Raw genomic sequence first — 16098 nt, forward strand, 5'->3', positions numbered from 1 at the left:
AGCCGAGTTGTGCCACTGCACTCCAGCCTGGGCAACAGAGCAAGACTCTGTCTCAAAAAAAAAAAAAAAAAAAAAAAAAAAAAAACAAATTGAAGGATAATCTAAAAAGTACCTAAGCAGTAGTCTTGAAGAGCATCAAGGTCATGAAAAACAAAGAAAGGCTGAGAAATGGTCACAGACCAGGAGAGACCACAGAAATGTGATGACTAAATGTAATTGTGGTCTCCTGGATTGGGTCCTGGAATAGAAAAAGTACATTTTGGAGAAAAACTGGGGAAATGTGAGTCTGTAGTTTAGTTAATATTATTGTGCCAATGTTAACATCTTAGTTTTCATAAATGTATCATAGTTATGTAAGACGTTAACATTGTGAAGAGATGCCATGATATTCTGTGCTGTCTTTGCAATTTTCCTGTAAACCTAAAGTTATTTCAAAAGAAAAAAGTTAGAAAAAAATCAGGAGAGTGACATGATTGGAATCACATTTTAGAAGATCCCAGTGGCTGCACTGGGAAAGAGGGCTGGAAGGAGAAGAGAACAGAACAAGAAGGTTGCTACATAAAGTCAAGAAGAGATGATGGAGGGCTGGATGGGAGCAGGGCAGCAGGAATGTGGGGCCATAGACCTGTTGGGGAGCTCTCTAGAAGGAAACTCAATCAGACCCAATGATGGTTTAGATGAAAAAGCAAGGGAGTGGGAAGACCCTGTTGTCAGCCCCTGGGAATTATATGGATAATGATGTCATTTACTGAGATGGAGGAAACAGGAGGAAGAACAGGTTTCAGGGAAACACTAGCTCAGTTTTAGACCTGTTGAATTTGGAGTACATTTGAGGAATGCAAGTATCCATTAGGCAACTGGGTATATCGACCTACAGGTCAGGAGGGAGACCTGGCTACAGATGGTTGTAGAGAATCATGGATGTGGGCCGGGTGTGGTGGCTCATACCTGTAATCCTAGCACTTTGGCAGGCCAAGGCAGGTGGATCACCTGAGGTTGGGAGTTCGAGACCTGCCTGACCAACATGGAGAAACCCTGTCTCTACTAAAAAATACAAAATTAGCCAGGCATGGTGGTGCAAGCCTGTAATCCCAGCTACTCGGGAGGCTGAGGCAGGAGAATTGTTTGAACACAGGAGGCGGAGGTTGCAATGAGCTGAAGTTGCACCATTGCACTCCAGCCTGGGCAACAAGAGCGAAACTCCATCTCAAAAAATAAAAATAAAAAAAGAGTCATGGATGTATAAAGCATTGGGGCCATTGGAATGATAAGATGGCCCAACAAGGGCAGATAGAGAGGAGACAGGGCCTAGAATATAGGAATTTAGGAGCCAGGCCCAGGGTGTGTCAAGGAGTCCAGAGAAATGGTAACAAGGCAATGCTGTCATTAAGAGTCAGGCTCTGGACAAAGGCTTTTAGGGTCAGAATGCCGACTGCCACCTACTGCTGTGTGACATGGAGCAAATTATTTAATAAGACTGTTGTCATGGTTACATGAAACTATTTTAAAAGTTTTTAAAATAATTTTAGTAATACTGGGCTCATAGTGCTCAACGAATGTTGGCTGATTAGAGGCAAAGGAAATCTAGAGCCATAGCCCTGGAAGCTATGGAAAGAGAGTGGTTCAAACAGGAGGACATACGTTTCACACCCATTAAGATGGTTATTGTCAAAAAAGTGGAAAATAATAAGTGTTGTCGAGGAGGTAGAGAAATTGAACCTTCATGCATTGCTGGTGAGAATTCAAAATGGTGTCACCACTATGGAGAACAGTTTGGTAGCTTCTCAAAAAGTTAAACATAGAATTACCGTATGATTCAGTGATTCTACTCCTAGATATATATCTAAAAGAATTGAAAGCAGAGATTCAAATAGACACTTGTACAGCCATGGTCATAGAAGCATTATGCGTAACAGCCAAATGGTAGAAACAATCCAAGTGTCCATTAACAGATGGATGAATGAACAAAATGTGGTATATCCATACAATGGATATTGCTTAACCTTAAAAAGGAATGAAGTTTTGATACCTGTTACAGAGTGGATGAACCTTGGGAACATGCTCTGTGAAATAAGTCAGACACAAAAGGACAAATACTGTAGTGTATGATTCCACTTATATGAAGTACCTAGACCAGGAAAACTCATGGAGACAGACAGTAGCATAGAGGTTGCCAGGGGCTTGGAGGATGGGAAATGGAGAGGTAGTGTTCAATGAATACAGAGTTTCTGTTTGGGATAATGGAAAAGTTCTAGAAGTGAATAGTGGTGATGGCTGCACAACATTGTGAATGTACTTAACGCCACTCAATTGTATACTTAGTAATGGCCAAAATGATAAATTTATGTTGTCTATATGTTACCACAATATTAAAAGGAGGACATGGTTACAGAGAAGTAAATAAGTTCTTAGTGATTCTCTTTTGAATTTTGTGACACAGGGGCCATTGGTGACCTTTCCAGAGCCTTTGCAGTAGAGCAGACAGGTCAAAAGATTGCAGTGGATCGAAGGATGATTGAGAAGTGTCTAGACCAGGGGCTGGCAAACTACTGTCAAATCTGGCCGCCTGCCTGTTTTTACAAATAAAGTTTTATTGGAACACAGCTACACCCATTCATGTGTGTGTTGTCTGTGGTTGCTTTTGTGCTATAATGGCGGAGTTGAGTAGTTGCTACTGAGACCACATGGTCTGTAAAACCTAAAATATTTACCATCTGGCCTTTTACAGAAAGTTTCCCAACCCCTGGCTAGACAACACTCCTGGTCTTTCAAGAACTTTGGCTTTCTTAAATAATTCCTGCATTTCTCATGAGGTTACTCGGTAGATAACTTTGCCCCTTTAGTTAGGTAGCAGAACAGAACCAAAGCTGAACAGTAACAATGACTAAGAAGGAAGAAGAGGAAAAATTCATTCCTTTCTTTCCTTTACTGGAGATATTATCCTCACTATACCTTTTTTTCTCTTATAGCCCTGGAAAAAGGAATGAAAGTTCTTCCCTCCCTGTCCCCCACCAAAAAACTCCCCACTGGTAAATGGTCATGTGACTGGTGATAATAAACTTTCTGAGATGGCTACGAACTGCAGTTAGGTTTAAAGTTTCCTCATTAATGCAGGAAAATGCTCATAACCTGAGGCTTTTCAAGTGTTTATTAATTTACTTTCTGGGGCTGGCTGCTGATGCTTATTTCAGATCAAAGAGAAAGCCTGTGTCTTTAGTAGTTACTGTGTGCCAGGAACTATGACACATTTTGTGCCTAGGTGAGCTCATTGATAGTCATCATAACCATAGGATGGCATTTCCCTATTTCACAGGAGGGGAGACTAGGGCTCACCAGGGTTAAATACTTAACCCAGAGACACACGTGAAGAGTTTGAAGTACAACTGGAGTTTAACCCACACCTGCCTAATTCCAGGACCTCAGGGTGTTTCCACTGCACCGTGCAGTCATCCTATCCTCTGTGGCCACCAAGAGCCTCAGAATAGCACCTTGAGCCCATTCGAGGCAGAATACAGTACTTGATGGGTTCTAATCCATTTTAAACCATGGTCTCTGCTATTTCAGGATAACAGGTGACCATGTAAAGTGTATCTCAAGTGCACTGTAGGCTTTAGGAAGACCCTTTTCCCAGCCTGCTCCCCATGCTCCCAAGCCCCACTTTGATGGTCTGTGTGAGTCTACTCAGAGGTAGCTCTTATTTCTTTAAAACCATCCTGCATTTCAGTGTACTCTGACAGCACTGTCTGACACTTGGGATTCACTTGTTCCCATGTTACCACCTATTTTTACATTTTCTGCAATAATTCCTCAAGCTCTTGGTTAGGCATAGTGACCCAGGGATGCAGCAAGAGGGGGATATAATGGCTTCCACAGTTCCCATCTGTTTGTGTCTATACAACTGGTGCACAAACACACATCACCCTTGTGACTTCTGTCCCTGTTGAGGCTGCCCTTGATAATGCAGCTTTTAACTGCCTAGATTTCTGCAACCATCAAATCAGATCTAAAAGGGAACTCAGAAGTCATTCACCCAACCTTTGTATAAGTGAGAAAAATAAACTGCAGTCCAGAGCGGACTGGCAACTTGTCCAGGCAAACACAGCTTGTCAGCCCCAGATCCTGGACTAGGAAGGCCCTGGCTCTCCCCGTTCCCAGCCCGGAGCTCATCCTGCTGCAATTCACTGCCTCCTCCCTGCCTCAGTTGACGAGGTAGGGGCTGTCCCCCTGCATGTGGCGTGCTTACCTTGGAACCCTTTTCATGAATGAGACCAGATGCAGAACTCCACATTGATCATTTCTGTCCCTCCCCTTTCTGCTTTCTGTTAAAGGCAGCCCCCCAGCTCCCAGCTGGCTCCTGTCCCCTCCCCCAGCCGGGAGAAGTTATTACATGAAGAGATCAGCTTACCAGTTTTCTTCAGAACAGAGGCTGAGCTCGAAGCGCCGGGTAGTACAGTGAGGGAGAGCCGAGGGAACCAGCGCGGTGCCTAGCGGAACTCCAGGGCTGGAATCCCGAGACACAAGTGCATCTGCTAGCTGTTAGCACTTGGCAGACGGAGTTCTCCTCTAGGGTAGTTCTAACTTTGGGTAATAATGTTTGTCAGCTACCTGATATTAACATTGCTCCACGTTCAAACAGCAGTGTTAGCAAGACCTGGGGGAGAGGTAAGCCAAATAAAATATCTTGTCAGAAGTTGTATTTTTTTTCAGCATTATATTTCCTCTTCTATCTACCAAGAGGGATCAGGGAATGGAATTTTATGGGGTGCAAAGATTAATGCTTTATATTACTTTTGTAGGCTTCTCTTGCCTTTTCTTATATGAAGACTTCTTCTTGAAGAATTTTATAATTTCTAAAATGTCATTTTGAAGCTGTCTGTGCAGTTGCCACACTGGGAAGTTGCTCTGGCCTTGGTGACAGATGCCTGTAGCACGCACACTTCTCCTGCTGTAGCAGAAAAAAAAAAAGATGTGCCATGTCAGATTTCGTTAGGGACTGTTACCTTTTGAGAATTTTTCTCCAGTGCTGCAGAGAGAATGTACATGCTAGGGGAATTGCTTTTCTTCCCTGCTTTTGCAACACTTCTCTCTTTTTTTTTTTTCTTTGATGTGCTTACAAAAATCTGTGCTTAACTTTCTATCATAGGTTTGAAGAGGGAGAATGATATACAACAGGGCTAGGAGTGTACCCAGATGTACCTTAGCAGGGAGACATATTTTAAGTTCATGAGGATGATTTATTATTACTGGTTTAGTTCATGTGATTGTTGGGTACAGTTTTTTTTTTTTTTTTTTTTTTAACATCAGTGATACCTCCTGGAGTCAGTTTTTGATGCAGTCAAAGAGATTGGGATAGATGATCATTGAGTCCGGAGAGGGAAGCACCTTGGTGTATCCACCCTCACCTGCAAACAAGCCTGCAACGTATTTCCCTCATCCACTCCTTTCCCTCCTTACCCTGATGCCTCAGTAACGAAAGGACAGCCTTTCTCCTGCATCCATCTTCCTCTTTGAAAAGCCAAGTGAAAAGTGCATCTCCTAAAAAGGCCATGAGGCCACTTCACAGCTTTGCCTTTTGTTAGCCTTGTCAGGGACCAAGCAGGCTCTGAAAGCCTAATGTAATTACTTGTCTAAGAAGAGTGGAAGTGGGAGTGCTCCCAAGCCCACGGCTGCAAGGCTAGCTGTGGTTTCAGCAGGCTTGTTGTTCTGTTCAAAACAGACATGCAGCTCAGAGACATGCAGCAACGGGTCACTTGTTGTAGGCTTTTCGCCTATTAGTTACTCATGTCCTCTGCTCTGTAGATATTTTCTGGGCCTGTGGGGGGATTGAGCCCTTGAATGGGAGCAGGAGGAACTGAATGGGTGAGTGATGCTGGAAGCTGAAAGCAGACCATTGCCCTCTAGTTGTAGTTGAAGTTCGCAATTTCCCTGTTGATTTTTTTAGTGTGTAGAGTAAATGACAAATGGGCTGGCCTCACTCAGCCTGGAGCATTTAAGCAGGCGAGAGGAGAGCTCATATGGAAAATATTTCTATCACCGCTGCATGCACATATGGTCTGGGGAGACCCCCGAACTGAGCAAATCACAGTGCTCCAGCAGCCCCTCAGTGGTGTGCCAATTATTCTTATTAACAGCAAGCAAAGGGCAGGCTTTAGTTACTTGCACACAGCTGACTCGTGGGGAAGGCCACGCCAGAATGTGTGTGCCCCTAGCCTTGTGTCACATGCAGAGTGGCAAATGGCTCTGCTTCACCTGACAATCAGCAAAGCAGATGAAAAATGAAAGGGATTATACAGGCTCACCCAAATCTTGGTGCTTTTCAGACAGTGCTCAGTGTTTGAGAGAGGAAGGCAGAGGTTTTGTCTTATGAGTTAAAAGTATGTGTGCTTAACATGAATAGCTAGAAAACCCGATCATAGGTAGTGAGATGCCTGCCCTCCTGCCCCTTTGTTCCACTCTGCTTTGCTAAATAAAGATCCTCTTGGGCCTCTTCCTCTTTTCTTTCTTGCTTTCCCTCTTTCCCCTAGTGTGTGCATGTGTGTGCATGCGTGTGTGAGTGTGTGTGTGTTTCTGTGCTGTTGGCTCCAGAACGCCTGAGCTCCTAGGAAATTATACAATTAGGATTCCTTTTTCCTTCTTGGAAATGAAATGATGAGGAAGGAGCATGAGTATGAGTAGCCCCCACCTCTTAAAAAGAATGTAGTTTATATAGAGCTTTGAAGAATGTGGCATTTATTTATAACAGCCTCTTTTTTATTGTCGTGTTACTTGCAAAACTTACCCATAAACATGTGGCGTCGTCACTAAGTCACCAAGATTTTCCTTTTCTCTGCCAGCTGGTTTTCTTGCAGGTTTTAATTATCTTCCCTTTGGATGTTCCTAAAAACACATGAGGAGAAGGAAGAACGGGTAAGAAAGCGTCATACACCTGGGGGCGCTTGGAGGGCTGTGTTCTCAACGTGGGGCTGGAAGCCAAGCGGCACACTCTGGGAAGCAGTTTACAGTCAGTTTTCTAGGGTGTGAGGTCCTTTCAGATAAGCAGGACCTGGCAGGTGGTGAGAGGAGGGGTGTGATGCAAAGCAAGCCTTGTTTGGCGTCCTGTGGCTGGCACTGTCAGCGCTGGTGACTGTGGTCCAAGGACAGAACAACCTGGTATGGTGTCAGTGCATGGGTTGGAGAACAGACACAGAAAAGAACTGTGCCTTCTTTAATTTTCCCATTGCCAGAGCATTAAACTCAGAACAGTGAGATCATGAGAATCCCTTTTGTCTTAGTCAAGGTTAGGGTGGCAGCCATGTACACTTGTACAGATGGGGTGTATCCCCGAAAAGATTGTAAAGGACTTTTAAAGTCAAGCTGGACTTTTGATGCATTTATCAGCGTGGGGAGTGTGCCAACATGCAGCTTCTTTGCAGGATGCAGCAGAATGGCGGGGAAGGGGAAGTGGGAATGGGAGGCTTGCATTTTCTTTCTTGAACTTGGACTTACCTTCTCAGATAAGACCAATGAGACATTGTTATATGTAGGGACAGGGAGGGAGATGCAACTAGAAATCTGCTACATTCCATATTTGGAATAATATGATAAATTCTGCAAAGTGTGGTCAAAAAGATGTTCTTTAATTTTCTTATTTTTGAGACAGAGTCTTGCTCTGTCGCCCAGACTGGAGTGCAGTGGCACAATCTCAGCTCACTGCAAGCTCCGCCTCCCGGGTTCCCGCCATTTTCCCACTTCAGCCTCCCACGTAGCTGGGACTACAGGTGCCTGCCGCCACGCCTGGCTAATTTTGTTTTTGTAATTTCAGTAGAGATGGGGTTTCACTGTGTTAGCCAGGATGGTCTCAATCTCCTGACCTCGTGATCCGCCCACCTCAGCCTCCCAAAGTGCTGGGATTACAGGCGTAGATGTTCTTTAATTTTGATGGTACAGTATGGCAAAACCTATCAAAATGAAAAATAAATATCTTAGCTGCTGATGGGTACAGACAAGGTTTCTTTTCATGGTGATGAAAGTGTCTTGGAATTAGGTGGTGGTGATGGTTGCACAATATTGTGACTATCCTAAAAACTACTGAACCATATCCTTTAAAAGAGCAATTTTATGGCATGTAAATAATATCACAGTTTTTTACATTAAAAATAAATAAATGTCTTTTGGATCCAGATTTTCCATTTCTAAGACTTTTTATCATACAGACCTACTCAGGGTGTGTAAAATGTTCTATGAGCCACCTGTCATAATTAGGTCCTTTCCATCCTACTGTCCTACTGATAAGGCATGCTGTGCAGGTATTCAGGAAGAATGAGGTAGCTCTAGATGTGTAATGAAATGACTACCAGGATATGCTTTTAGGTAAGAAAAGCAAATTGAATGTGCATAAAATGCTCCCATTGTGTAAAATGTGTTATCGACTATAATCACCATTGCAAATGCTACCAAGTGTATTAACCCTGTGCTGAAAAAAGAAAGGTGAAAAGACCAGATCTTTGTCTTTGATGAGCTTATACTCTAAAAGGGGCACAGAATACAAACAGTGAATGATGATGCAATAAGGGTCTCTCATTAATTACAAGAGCAATGGGAAGCTACCTAAGAAAGCAAAGAAAGATTCCACAAATGATGACATATTTGAACTGAGGCTTGAAGGGCTGTGTGTTGGGGGTCTTCAAGATAACCCCCAAGATTCAATTATCTGTCGTGATTCAGTGACTCAGCATACATTGGCAATCACAGCTATGATTTATTACAGTGAAAGTATACGAAGAAAATCAACAAAAGGAAAAGGTTCCTGGGGTAAAGTCTGGGGGAAACGAGATGGAAGCTCCCAAGGTTTTTTTTTCCCAGGGAAGGCACGCAGGACCCACTTACTTCCCCTAGCAATGGGTTATGACAACACATGGGAAATGTTGCCATCTAGGAAGCTTGTTAGAGGCCTAGAGCCCAGCATCTTTATTGGGGCTGACCACATGCACACCCTCTGCCTGCCAGCTAACAAAATTCCAGACTCCCACAAGGAAAGCAGGTGTTCAGCATAAACCATATTGTCTATACAGTAGAGGCGCAGCAAGCAAGCCACCCTTACCGGTTCTGGGAATGATGGGAACCCTCCCCAAATCCAAGTTACCAGATGCCAGCCTAGGGCCAGCCTTGTAAGCAGATCTTTTCAAGGAGAGCAGTCAGGTCTGCAATCTTAACTCTTTTCTGATGGATAAGTAAGCACTTTAAGTGGGAAAAGAGGGGGAGCATTCCAGGCAGAGGGAAAACATCTATAGAGCCCCAGAAATAAGAAAGGACATGGCATGTTCTGGAAACAATGCATAGTTCAGATCATAGAAGCATCCATTGTGAGGGGATGTGGCAGAAAATTTGTCAGTCAGCTGGATCCTGAGAACTGGAGTTTTTCTCTGGGCCTATGGAAGTTCTCAAAATTCTAGATCTACAGTCTTAAGATTATCTTTTTATGACGTGTCATTTAGGTCATCATTGCAGGACATCTTCTTCATAAATTATTTCCTAAGGAGTAAATCAAATTAAATAATGAATGTAGGACTGCTTTGTAAGCAGTGACACCCTTTATTTAAAAAACTAGTTGTCACTCTTCGTTCCTAGAGTGTTATTTGTGGCAAATAGAAATGAAGGGTCAATGTAATGACCTTAATGACTATTTCGTGGTACACAATTCTCCCTGGCTTTGCCTTTCTTTTTCTAGTATCTAAAGTAGCCAATCAGCTATGTGGAACTCACTTGCTAATGCAAGACCCAAGTTTGAGCTTTGGGTCAATCACTTGGGTGAAAACTCACCATATGACTTTTCTCATTTAAATGTTTTTGTTGTTGTTGTTGAGACAGAGTCTCACCCTGTCACCCAGGTTGGAGAGTAGTGGTGTGATCTCAGCTCACTGAAACCTCTGCCTCCCAGGTTGAAGAGATTCTTCTGCTTCAGCCTCCCGAGTAGCTGGGATTACAGGTGCCCGCCACCATGCTGGCTAATTTTTGTATTTTTAGTAGAGATGGGGTTTCACTCTGGTCTCCAACTCCTGACCTCAAGTGATCCGCCCTCCTTGGCCTCCCAAAGTGCTGGAATTATAGGCATGAGCCACCGCACAAGCCTAGCAATTTTTTTACATTATAAAAACTATTGTAAAAACAAATTCAAGCAAACAAATACAGAGAATAAAAGTTAAAGGTTCTTCTTTACCCTTATTCTCTCCCCTATCCTTCTTCCCTGCCCAGATGAAACCGTTGTTAACAATTTAGCATCTGTCCTTCTAGAACCATTCTTGTACATTTATAAACATAAGGGTATGTGCCTATGTGAGTGTCTGTGGGTTTATGTGCATATGTGTATGTGTATGCCTATGACTTGCAATGGCAGAGTTTTTCCTTCTTTTCTGATACCTGTGCTTCTTGTTTCTACCTCATGTCTAACTGCATTTGCTAGAACTTCCAGAATACAGTACTGAATAAGATAAATGAATGTGAACATTCCTGTCTTCTACTAGACTTTTTTTTTTTTTTTTTTTGTGAGATGGAGTTTTGCTCTTGTTGCCCAGGCTGGAGTGCAATGGCGTGATCTCGGCTCACTGCAACCTCCACCTCCCGGGTTCAAGCGATTCTCCTGCCTCAGCCTCCCGAGTATGGGATTACAGGTTTTGTGCTACCACACCCAGTTAATTTTTGTGTTTTCAGGAGAGCCTGGGTTTCACCATGTTGGCCAGGCTGGTCTCGAGCTCCTGACCTCAGGTGATCCACCCGCCTCGAACTCTCAAAATGCTGGGATGAGCCACTGCGCCCAGCTCTTCCAGACTTAAATGGGAATGTTTCTAATATTTCATCACTAAGTATGATACCTGTCAGAGATTTAGGTAGATACATTTTATCCAGTTACAAGTTTATTTCTAAGTTTTTATCAGGAGTGATTGCTGAATTTTATCAAATATTGTTTGCCTTTATCAAAATGCTCATATGAGTTGTTTCCATTAATCTACTTACATAGTGAATATATTATGGATTTCTTAATGTCGAACAGTCTTTGCATTCTTGGAATTAACTATCTTAATCATGATTTCTTCATTAAATTTGCTACTGTATTTGATTTATAAATATTTTAAATTTTTTCTTCTTTTTAAATAAGTGTTATTGGCTCTCGGCTGTATTTTATTGTGCTAGACCAGGGTTTTGATAGTTTTGTAAAATCAATTCAGAAGTCTTTCATCTTTTTGTATGCTTTGAAACAGTTTTGTTTTGTTTTTTCGTTTGTTTTTTGTTTGGTTTGGTTTTTTTTTTTTTCAGATGGAGTCTCGCTCTGTCGCCCAGGCTGGAGTGCAGTGGCACGATCTCAGCTCACTGCAAGCTCCGCCTCCTGGGTCCACGCCATTCTCCTGCCTCAGCCTCCCGAGTAGCTGGGACTACAGGTGCCCACCACCATGCCCGGCTAATTTTTTTTTTTTTTTTTTTGTATTTTTTTAGTAGAGATGGGTTTCACCGTGTTAACCAGGATGGTCTCCATCTCCTGACCTCGTGATCTGCCCGCCTCGGCCTCCCAAAGTGCTGAGATTACAGGCGTCAGACACCGTGCCCCGGTTTTTTTTGTTTGAGACAAGATCTCACTCTGTCACCCAGGCTGGAAGTGCGGTGCCCCAATCACGTCTCACTGCAGCCTCAACCTCCCAGGCTCAAGTAATCCTCCTGCCTCAGCCTTCCAAGTAGCTAGGACTACAGGCATGCGCCGCCATGCCTGGCTAATTTTTTACTTTTTGTAGAGACAGGGTCTCACTGTGTTACTGTGTTGCCCAGACTGGTCTTGAGCTCCTGGACCCAAGTGATCCTCCCACCTCATACTCCTCAACTACTAAGATTACAGGTGTGAGCCACCACACCCAGCCTCTGAAACAGTTTAAACTACTAAGAAGTTACCTTTTTTCTGAAGGTTTATTGAACTCAACTGTAATACCATCCAGCTCTTTAGTGGAGTGATGGTATTTGAGTATCTTTTTAACCATTTATTTTATTTCTTAAAAAGGCATAATACTGAATATATGTAGGAGAACATATGTAATATATAAGCAATTATGAAGTAGAATAATAAAGCAAACACGTATGAACTCACCACACAACTAAAGAAATCAAAATTCCCAGTACTATGCACCACTCCCCACTCATGTCCTCCTCGCTTCTCTCCTTGAAAGACAACCATCACCCTGAATTTTATGGTTTTCACTTCATTGCTTTTATTTATAATATAATCACAGGTGTATGTGTGTCTAAAGAATATACTATTTGGGCCAGGTGCAGTGGCTCATGCCTCTGATCCCAGCACTTTGAGAGGTGCTTGCTAGAACTTCCAGAATACAGTACTGAATTGGCGGGTCATGGAGAATGTGTTTGTTTAACTCTACAGTTAATGTCAGATTGCTTTCCACAGCAGTTGTATTAGTTTTCATTTCCACTAGTAGAATGTAAAAGTTCTCAATGATTTATTTCCTTTCCAGTATTAGGCATTATCAGACAGGTTAATTTTTACTGGTATATAAGATATAAAATGGTATCAGTGTATGCTAATGGACATTTCTCTGATCATTAACTATTGATATTGTATAATGTTTATGTGTATACGTACATTCACATTTCCTCTTCTGTGAAATGCCTGTTTGTATTTATTTTCTGGTTTTAAATTTAGTTCTTTGCTTTTTCACTACTGATTTAAGAGTGCTTTGTGTATTTTGAATATGAACCCTCTGCTTTTTACTCTATGTAATATTTTCTCCACTTTATGACTTGTAAAGTGTCTTTAGCTAAACAGAAGTCCTTGGTTTTAGTGTATTTGAATGTATCCGTTTTATTTCTTTGTGTTAACACTCTCTTTTTCTTGTTTAGGAAATTATTGATCCCAAGGTTATAGACATATTCTCCTATATTGCTTTCTAAAATTATTGAGGTTTTGCACTTCACAGTTAAGTTTTTATACACTTAGAGTTAAATTTTCTGTATGGGGTAAATAAGGGATCTAATTTCATTTTTCATTAAGGGATCTAATTTTCTTTTTTCCCCATATTGGCAATGGGTTACTACAGGAACATTTATTGAATAGTCTTTCCCTTTCAACAAATTTCCAGGGCCATTTCTTTTCAGTACCAAGTTTCCATATATATGTCTATCTTTTTCTGGCCTCTGTATTTGCTCCATTGGACATTTCTATGTCTGTACAAGTAACATGCTGTCTTAATTACTATGGCCTTATAATAATCTGTGGAGGGCAAATCAGTTCACATTATTCTTTGGGAGTGTCTTAGTTATTCTTAGACATTTGCTCTTCCTTATGAAATTTGAAATTATCACATCAATTTTCCTTGAAAAATCGTTTAAGAATTTTTATCAGTATTGTATTGAGTCTATAGATCAATATGAGACACTAAAATCATTCTGATATTGAGCCATTCTATCCATGAACATAGTGTATAAGCTTTACATTTAATTAAGTCTTCTTTGACATTTTCTAATAAAGTTTTACAATTTTCTACACAAAGGTCTTATACATCTTTATTTTATATTTAATCCTAGGTTCCTTGTTATTTTTTATTATAAATTATGTGTATGTTTTTCTAATTAATTTTTTATTTTGGTTGCTAATGCTTAGAAGTCCAAATGATCATCTGGCCATGGTGGCTCATGTTTGTAATGCTGGTAGCACTTTGGGATGCTGAGGCAGGCAGATCACGTGAGCCCAGGAGTTCGAGACCAGCCCTGGGTGAAACCCGTCTCTACAAAAATAATAATAATAATTGAAAAATAGAAAAAATGTTAGCTAGGCATGGTGGTGTGTGCCTATATTCCCAGCTACTGAAGAGGCTAGGGTGGGAGGATTACCTAAACACAGGGAGGCTGATGCTGCAGTGAGCCATAATCATACCGCTTCACTCCAGCCTGTGTGGCAAAGACCCTGTCTTAAAAAAAAAAAAAAAGTACAACTGATGTTATATCAAAACAGCTTTCTAAACTCTTATTAATTTAAATCAATTGTATGTAGGAACTTTTGTAATTTCTAGTACATAATTATGTAATCTGTGAATAATGGCCATTTTGGCTTTTTTCCTTTTCCAAATTCTTGTATATCTAATTTCTTTTTTAATGGCCATTTTGAGTTTGTTTCTTTTCCAATTTTTATAATTTTTATTTCTTAACCTTTGCAATGGCTAGAACCTCCAGCAAAATGTTGAATGGGGGCAGTATTATTTTGTTCCTGATTTGCTCAAGAGAACACTTCTGACATTCTGCCATTGAAAATCAAGTTTGCTGTAAGTTTATGCTTGTATTAGCTCGATAAACCCTCTTCTATTCCCAGTGTACTAAGAGATTTATTTTTTAAATCATGAACATGTGTTGAATTTTATCTAACACATTTTCTCTATTAAGATGATCATTTGGTTTTACTTTTTTAATCTGTCAGTGTGATAAATTACAGAAACAGATTTTATAATGTTAAACTATCCTTGCATTCCAGGGATAAATCCAACTTGGTTATGATATATTTCTATTTTTATTAAATTAATTTTATAAGAGGGTTCTTTAAAAATATATATATATTTGAGAGTGCCTGTAAACTTTTCTTTCTTATGGTTTACTTTCCTGTTTTGCTATAAGGCTATACCAGTCTTATAAATTCATTTCAGAAGTACTGCCTTGTTTTCTAATGTCTGGAGGATTTTCTATAATATAAAATTATTGTAATTTATTCCTAGAAAGTCACCTAAAAAACTGGCTAAGCCTGATGTGTTTTTCCCCCATAGGGAAATTTTAAACCACCAATTATTTTTATTTAATAATTATAGGAGTATTAAGGCTTTCTATTTATTCTTGGAAAATGTTTAAAAGTTAAATATGTCTAGGAATTTGTCCATTTCATCAACGTTTTCCAGTTTGTTAACATAAATATGTTCATTATATCTTCTAATTATCTACAGCATCTGCAGATCTCCAGGTGCTGCAGAGCCCTTTTTTGTTTCCTAATATTGTTCAATTGTGCCTTTTATTTTATTAACCATTCTTTCCAGAATACTGTAAATTTTACTAATCTTCATTTAAAAATCAACTTTTGGCTTTGTTCTTCCTCTTCATTGAAGCTTTGTTTTCTATTCCATTCAATTCTGCTCTTTCCACGGGTTTATTTATGTCATCATTTTTTTCTTTAGTAACTTTTAAAATTTATGTGGGCCGCATGTGGCGGCTCACACCTGTAATCCCAGCACTTTGGGAGGTCGAGGCGGGCAGATCACTTGAGGTCAGGAGTTCAAGACCAGACTGACCAACATGGTAAAACCCCATCTCTACTAAAAATACAAAAATTAACCAGGCATGGTGGCTGGCATCTGTAGTCCCAGCTACTTGGGAGGCTGAGGCAGGGGAATCGCTTGAACCCAGGAGGTGGAGGTTGCAGTGAGCTGCGACTGCACCATTGCACTCCAGCCTGGGTGACAGAATGAGACTCTGTCTCAGAAAAAAATGTGTGTGTATGTTCAGCTCATTTATTTTTAGCCTTTAATCTGTTCTAATGTATTAAAGATGGCAATTTTTTCTTGTAGTGTTACTTATGTTGCATCTCTTAAGTTTTGATATACAGTATTTTTATTATTAGTCAGTTTTAAGGTTTTTTTGTTTTGTTTTAAGACAGAGTCTCACTCTGTTGCAGTGGCAGGATCACAGCTCATACAGCCTCAACCTCCTGGGCTGAAGTGATCCTTCCACCTCAGCTTCCCCAGTAGCTGGGACCACAGATGCATGCCACCACATCTGGCTAATTTTTTAAAATTTTTTGTAGAGATGGGGTCTTTCTATGTTGACCAAGCTGATTTTGGACTCCTGGGCTCAAGCAATCCTTCCACCTTGGCCTCCCAAAATGCTGGGATTACACGCGTGAGCCACTGCCCCTGGCCTCAGTTTTAAATATTTTAAAAAATTGTCATTATGACATTTTCTCTGACCCAAGCACTATTTAATTATATTTTTAAGTATGGAGGGTTTCGGTGTTTTTTTAAATTTGAAATTAATTTCTAACTTGATTATATTGTGGTCAGAGAATGTGGTATGTGCGATGCTGATTTTCTG

At 40.8% G+C, this 16098-nt stretch overlaps 1 protein-coding gene across 2 annotated transcripts in view; it reads left to right on the plus strand.

Annotated features, from left to right (window-relative positions):
- Positions 1-16098, plus strand: part of THSD4 (thrombospondin type 1 domain containing 4) — a 667872-nt gene that overhangs the window by 431283 nt on the left and 220491 nt on the right. The window contains exon 1 of one of the 2 annotated variants that reach the window (XM_009429468.5): positions 4417-4662. The exons of the other annotated variant lie outside the window; for it this stretch is intronic. Coding sequence (XP_009427743.1) covers positions 4591-4662 — 72 coding nt within the window. The 5' untranslated portion in view covers positions 4417-4590. Of the gene's footprint in view, positions 1-4416; positions 4663-16098 lie in introns of those variants that run through there. 2 annotated transcript variants of the gene reach the window in all.

Source organism: Pan troglodytes, chromosome 16, assembly GCF_028858775.2.
Source record: "Pan troglodytes isolate AG18354 chromosome 16, NHGRI_mPanTro3-v2.0_pri, whole genome shotgun sequence".
Lineage (NCBI taxonomy): Eukaryota > Metazoa > Chordata > Mammalia > Primates > Hominidae > Pan > Pan troglodytes.